This window comes from Anguilla rostrata, chromosome 7 (assembly GCF_018555375.3).
Source record: "Anguilla rostrata isolate EN2019 chromosome 7, ASM1855537v3, whole genome shotgun sequence".
NCBI lineage: Eukaryota > Metazoa > Chordata > Actinopteri > Anguilliformes > Anguillidae > Anguilla > Anguilla rostrata.
The window spans coordinates 24,254,217-24,261,716 of NC_057939.1; the positions used below are offsets into that span (position 1 = coordinate 24,254,217).

General features: G+C 44.9%; 1 protein-coding gene across 1 annotated transcript in view; it reads right to left on the reverse strand.

Annotated features, from left to right (window-relative positions):
* Positions 1-7,500, reverse strand: part of arap2 (ArfGAP with RhoGAP domain, ankyrin repeat and PH domain 2) — a 132,271-nt gene that overhangs the window by 63,532 nt on the left and 61,239 nt on the right. The window contains exons 12-13 of the mRNA XM_064343836.1: positions 6,684-6,769; positions 3,211-3,393 (exon numbers count right to left, since the gene is read on the reverse strand). Of these exons, the coding sequence (XP_064199906.1) occupies positions 3,211-3,393; positions 6,684-6,769 (269 nt within the window). The remainder of the gene's footprint in view (positions 1-3,210; positions 3,394-6,683; positions 6,770-7,500) is intronic.

A 7,500-nucleotide genomic window follows, 5' to 3' on the forward strand; every position in this document is an offset into this window, starting at 1 on the left:
ATTGCCTGAATAACAAAATAATAATTTTATTATTTTTTTTAAAATGACTACTTGCATATTTCACATTAGCATACCTCAGTGTCCTGAGGGGCTCGGTGCAACAACAGCAACGGCGAGGTCACGGCGTTCGAACCCGTTTCCCGTGCGGCTGAGCCCGGCCCGGCGCCCGAAATGCGAAACGATGGCGGTAAAGCGGAGTATCGACGCGCCCTCAGCCCTTAAGGCCATTTGAGTGACGGTCCAGACAGACGGGGAGGCGGCCCGCCCGTCCCAGCGCACCGGATCGCGGAGCCCTCCTCCATGCTAACGGCCCCGCCGTCTCAGAGGAGGCCCCCGCGGTAAGCTTCCCGTCTGCGGCCGCCCGCGGACCCCGGGGGGGGGGGGGGGGAGCAGGGATTAGCCCGAGCAGGAAGCCATCAGCCAGCTCATTGTCTAAGCGCCTTTTTTCTCTCTCGCTTATTTATTTATCTGTCTGCGGCAGAGGGGAGGGGGGCTGGGGGAGTTTGGGACGAGGCGAGCCCTCTCTCGAAACGCGGCCGCCGTTTAAGGCCGAGCCGGAATGACAGTTCCCGCCGACCGAGGGGGGACGGAGCCGAGAGACAGATTCCGTCGGAGCGCGAGGAGACAAACGGCCCCGGAGAGACTGACAGACCCCTGGCACACTGACGCTTTCTTTCATGCGCTGTCGTTATTTTCCCTTTTTAAAAAAAACGCACTACCTCACCCCGCGCAGATACATTCATCATCCTCTCCTCAAACACCCTCCTCCAAAACTAAAACTAAAAATAAAAATAAAAATAAAAATAAATAAATAAATAAAATACCCCTTTTCCAGTAGCGCTTGCTCTGACTCCCCAGAAAGGCCCTGGCAAACTCCCTCGCGTAAGTCTGGGAGTCCGCCAACCCCGTTCGGGCTGAAACTGAGCAGCCATCTTTGTGTGTCGGAGCGCTCCTGTGTGTGTGTGTGTACGTGTGTGTGTACATGTGTGTGAGTGTGTGTGTGTGTGTGTGCCTACGTGTATGTGTGTGTGTGTATGTGTGTGTGTGTGTGTGTGTGTGTGCATGCACACGTTCCCCTCGCAGCATAATGTGAGGCGCCACCCTTTGATTCAGCATAATTTCATTATCTCCTTCACCCCGGCGATGACCTCCATAAGTTCCGGGCTCTAAAAAGGAGAAGGTGAGGGAGCCGCTCCCTGCTACCGAAGTCTGAACTGATGGGAGGTCATCGAGATACGACTCGGGGTGAATCCCATTTCACTGCAGTCAGCTCGGGAAACTAAATTCAATTCATTAACCCAGAAATGCTCCTGGAACCTTTATTTCATTTCCATTCGTTTTAAATGCATTAATTGAATTTCAATGCAATTCCGATTCTTAAGCGTTCTTCGAGATCTGAAGAAGGTGCCGTAACATCAGTCTCCTCCATACATTAAACATGCTTTAGCTTAAAGCTCTTTGTGTTCCAGGCTTCTTTTATTTCTGAATAAGTCATCTGCAAAGTTAACCAGGTAAGGATTCCTTCTGTATATGATTATCCTGGCTGTTAAGGTATCTTTCTCTTTACAGTACGTTGGCTGAAGCAGACCAGGTGTTACTTTTCTGAAATGAATGTGTTTCCTGAATTGACTGGATTGAAGTGGAATCGAACGCAATCATGATCACGGTAGGAATTTATTAAGGGGCTAGGGAGATTACAACTGGGAAATACCAATACATGGTGCAGTCTTTAAGTATTCGGACAGCGGAACAATATTGGTTGTTTTGGCTGTGTACTCCAGCTCATTGGATTTGAAAGAAAACAATGCATATGGGGTTGAAACGCAGACTGCCAGCTTTAATTTGATATTTGATATTTATATCCATATCAGGTGCGCCGTGTAGGAATTACAGCCCTTTTATACATAGCTCCCCCGTGCACATATACGTATATATATATATAATGGACAGGTTAGCATCCAAATGAACAGGAGGCCTGTGGCGGTCTGAGCTGAATCAACTCACTGCAGTAAAATTCACACAGCCCTGGATGTGTTTCATTATTCATGCGCCGCACCCGCGATTCGGCTGAGTCTGTCCTATCAAAGCGCGGCGCTCTCACAACTCTGAAAGCTGAGAGATAGCTGACACACTCGCCCGCGTTCTCTCCCTCTCCGCTAGCCCCTTCTCCCCGCACCCTTGAAACACTTCGCTCTTCTCTCCTTTTCCTCTTCAGAAGACGCGTTCGCACTTCCCGAGACACTCTCTCTCTCTCTCTCTCGCACGCGAGCTTGCGCGCGCACACACACACGAGCACACACACACGCATTACACACACGCTAACGCACAGACACACACTTGTGTGCACACGCGCGCACACACACACACACACATACACACACATGCATGCATACACAGACACACACACACACTACTCACACACACACACACACACACATGCATACACACACACACACACACACACACATGTGCGTGCACACACACACACACACACACCCTTGCACATGCACACATGCATTACACACAAACAAACACATGTGCGTGCACACACCCACACACGCACACACACAAACACACCCACACACACACACAGGCGCTCTTGCAGTCACAAGGCTACCGCTTCCGTTGAGTCTCTCAATCCGGTTTTCCACTTTGAAAACATTTCACTTTCTCTCCCTCTCCCTCTCTCCCTACCTCTCCGTCTGTTTTTCTGTCTCTCCGTCTCCCTCCCCCGGCTTTCCCTCCCTCCCTCCCTCCCTTCCTCCCTCCCTCTCTGTCTCTCGGAAAACAATGAAAGGGATAATCTGTGATTGTGCTGACGCGAGTGGAAGCGCTCCCGCTTCGGATGCCTTTTCGACGCGGCCCTCCGGAACGTGCCCGGAATAACAAAGCAAATCACCTCAATCTCTCCCGCAATATTTCGATTAATTAATACATGAACTCAGGAATCCTGCATCTAAATGCGTTAGTCATTTGCAAATACGAATTCCTCTGTGGGTATCGTGAATGTGCAGTTTGAATACATAAATACGACTTTTTGAGCTTTTCATAGAATGCTATGGAATTATAATGTGGATTTTGTTTAAATAACTGCTATATGCTGCACTCGCAGTGATTGTGCGAAAGTATGCATGCAATGGGAAGTATAGGTACTATTTTATGGGGCGTAGTGACACTGGAATTTTACTGTTGAAGCAGACTGGACTGTACCTCGTTCAGCTGCTCTTGACTCGTGAAGCCAGCCAATGTCTTCGCATATATCCTGTCCTTGTACTTCTTGCGGAGGAGGATGGCTCTCTGCTCAGGCAATGCTTCCGGGTGCAGCGCGTCCTCTGGCGTAAGCCTGGCAGCCCAGAAGCTGTTGGCTTTTTTATTGCCCACATGCAGGTACAGCTGTGAGGAAAAGACAGGGTGAGATCCACAAAGATGAGAACACTCCAGGGTTTAACCCTATGAGGTGTTAGATCACAAATCGGTGATTAGAATGTCCTTAACTGAACATTGTAATGCTGATGTCACAATCACTGCTGGTAACTGAATGCAATTGAGTTCTAGAATGCAGACCTTAGAAGAAAAAAAAAAAAACACTTTTGAAAAAAAATTCCAAAAACACCTTAATGAAGAGAACATGTCATTCAGCCACTTATGAGTTCCCCCTGATAGAAAATCAACTTGAAATAGCTACCATTACTCCCATGTAATCCTTGTTGAAAAATATTAAGATCTCAATCAAATCACTTCTGAGTACACTCTGTGAAACCTCTCGGGTGGCTAAGTCTGAACAGACTAAGACACGCGTTTATAAAATATTCTTTTGGTTTGTATTTCCCACCTGCAGAACCACTTCAAAGTGCATAATAGCACATGCTGTTTACTACACACACGAGAAAACTGTTCATTACTATTTCTCAGGAGAGCAGTGTACAAATGACAGCACAATTGCTTGTTTGTACAACAATTATTATTATTATTATTATTATTATTATTATTATTATTATTATTGTTATTATTATATTTAAGGCTAAAATATAAATAGTGGTATGATATATACAGTTCAGAACAAAGGATATTATGCAGATCAACATAGCTGAAACAGTTAAACCAGCACCAGTATAAAACACACTAAGCAGCACGTAGACGCATTAAGAAGAGTCACTAAAATGGGCGAAAGGCGAAAGTCCTTCGCGTGTGCTCTGCTAGCGCTTATTCAAATGGCATAAAATTGCGGGGCGCATGTGGATATTTCTGACTGCGGCACAGACGTTACGAAAACGCCTCGCGTGGGCGTTTTGACAGGGAGGCCGCGAGAGAAACGAGGGGGGAAAGAAAGAGGAGCCGCGGAATGTTGGAGAGGCATAATATGAACCATAACCTGAAGTGATGAGATCCGTTTAAAAAAAAAAACTCGCAGCACCTACTCCAGGCCTGAATGCAAGTCTTGTTTAAGGTGTTTGAAAAGCAGGGGAAACAGATTTTTTTTCCCAGGAAAACAGGAGAAATTGTTTCCAGGATGGCGGTGCAGAAAAAAAAGGACTGATAGTATGACTCATACGTATATGAAACATCCAAGGAATGAAGTGAAGTCATACAGGATTGCAAGTAATGCAATAATTGAATAAAATACTCTTATAAATATACAGCAGTGGTAACTTTGTATAAGTTGAAAAGTTATTGTTACGTTCATTAAGATCTAATTCAAATCAAATAGGTCACACTGTGCAACAAATACAGAAAGTATGATTTCGTAATGACCAAAAGGATCATTTACATCATGGTTTTCTGAGCATGCTCAGAGCAATGCTGGTCCCCTGTAATGGTCACTGGGTTGTACGTGTACAGGAACCGCAAGCATTCTGGCACCATGGAAGTGCAGGTTGCATGGGACTTCAAAAGGGTGGTGGATCAAACGCGTTGCCCTTCAGTACAATTTTATGTGCCAGATGTTTTTAGCCAAAGCTACTTACAACAAGTGCATGTAGCATGGTAAACAAACATAACAGCACTGCAACTAGAGACAGGCAAAGTTACAACCAAATAAGTACCACCATCAAGGAGCGTGGCTCAGTCAGAAATGGTGGACTTCCAGAAGTTTCTATAAAACATTCGGTGAGTCTGCCTCACCGACTGAGCGGGGAGGGTTATTTCACCGTCGGGGGACGACGGCGGAGGAGAGCCGGAGCCGAAACCGAAAAGCTTGGAGGGGCGGGACGGCCAGCTGGCGAGAAGACGCCGAACCGAAAGGCCAGGCTGTGATCACTGTCCGTCAGAAGAGGAGAAAGGGGCGGTACCCTTCACAGGCTGATACGCCGGTGTGAGCAAATTCACAGCAACCAAAACCCAGTAAAGGCTGGGTAGAAGCAGTGTGTGGCAGGAGCGCATTTTGGAAGGCTACAGACCAGATGATGCACACACACTCTGGTCCAGCTGCAGGAACTGCTGGCTAAGGGAGGTAGCTAAGCCGGCCAGCGAGGGGTTACAGTGGTTCACGTGTCCTCTTAGTGAAGCGAGGGGTGGGTTCTCCCGACGCTGTGAAGGGAGAACCTGTAGGACCGGGCGATTGCCACGTTGTCCCGGAAACCTCAGCCGGTCGTCCAGGGTCACAGCAAGGCTGACAGTGGCTAAGCTTTTGACAGCGCCTGAGGTATTGATCAGCCAGGAACCCTCCTCCTGGGGGACAAGGAGCTGTGACTTATCCAATAAAGGCAGATGCGCAAAGACACTGGATGGGTAAATTTTGCAGTTACTTATGCGATGGGTTCTCTAACCGGGCCCTGGAGTGACCCCTCTGCATGCTGGTTTTGTTATAGCCAATCACTTGTTCAAATGAGATTTTTTAAAAGCAAGTGTTTTAAGTGCTTAAGTATTTTCGTTTGTCCTTAAACGTATTAGCACAGTGCAGATCTGGCTCATTGTCATTCAGATTCTTTTTATTCTTCATTTTCCGCAAACGATTTCATTTCAGCAACCATCTGTCTACACTTTCAGCCGCCGGAACCCCTCTGATTTAACTTGTCTGTCCATAAATTCACAAATTAAAAATGTAACCTACTCTAAAGGAGACATCTGTCATATAGCACATTAAAGAAAATGAAAATGCTAGATGATCTGACTGCCTTAAAGTCAAAATCAAATCCTAATAGCGATTTTGACTCATTGAGAGTGTTAAGTACAGGGGTATCCAAACGTATACATAATTAGGCAATGTACAGTAGGTGCCAGTTTCTGTTTTTGCCCAGCACTATAACACCAGATTGTTCTTAAACCTTTGGTTTAGTAAAAGCAGCATAGATACTGCAGCCTTGAGGCAACAGGTTTTGAGTTAAAAAAGCAGTCACAATACTTAAGTTAGTAAAATTGACACTTAATGTATTGCCCGCATGTAGAACTTGACAGCAACCTATTTTAAAGTACTTTTCCTTTTTAAAGTGTCTACCTAATTCTGGATTCTATTTAGATCTTCCTGAATTAGTTTAGTGGTCTCCGTACTGTTCGAAAAGCCTCAGAATTGTTTGCCATCTGAAAACTGGCATTTGCTACTAATGCACTCACAGAAGTCATTTTCTGTAAATAAGTAAGAGCTGACGTCTCAGAATTGGCCCATGGGGGACGCCCATGGACTAAATAAGATGTCATTCACAGTTATCCAGGCACACATGAAGATTGAGGGAACCGTTGTGTCCTACCTCTACAAGTTCATTACTCCAGATGCTGCTGTCTAACTTGAGGCTCCTAACTTGTGAAATGCTGGACCCCAAAAATCGGTGCTGACCTAGAAAAGCCAAAATATACAAATTAATGAATGTATATATATAGATATAGATGTGTGTGTATATATATATATATATATATATATAGATAAACGTTCATGTTGAACTCCAATTGGACCTCTATGGAGTGCTATGGTCAGTTGGCACCAAAATGATGAGACCCTTTGGCCAGGCACATAAGTTGAGCCCCCCCCGGAAATCCCCCACAGTATACCCTTAGCCACAATAGATCTTTATGCAAGGCAATGATCCCAAGTAAACTTCAAAATCAACCAAGAAATTGTTAACTGCCAACAGATTGAACCTATTTGTTCTTTGAAATGAAGCAGGTAGCAGGGCAGACTGAACGACATTACAAGATTATTTATGGAGAAATGGCCAAAAAAATAAAATATGATAACTAATCTCATAAATTCAGTTAGTAATGGTATCTTCAATTGAGGGGAGGGTGCCAGCAATTTTTAGATTTAGCTTTTTGAAACAAAAAGGTTTTTTTTTTTCTTGATTTTTTTTCAAATTAAGATGTATTTGCACCATTCATTACAAATATTACACAATCAATGCTGTTTGCAGGTCTTGGTTTATTTTGGTATTTTTCAGAACCCCAGTCATTAATGTAAGACACAGATGAATAATGCATAGTAAGAGATCAGATGAACATGAATAAAAATATGCAATGTTCTCCAGTTACACAGCGCAATTATGCAGCATAAATGTGAGAAAGTAATAATCA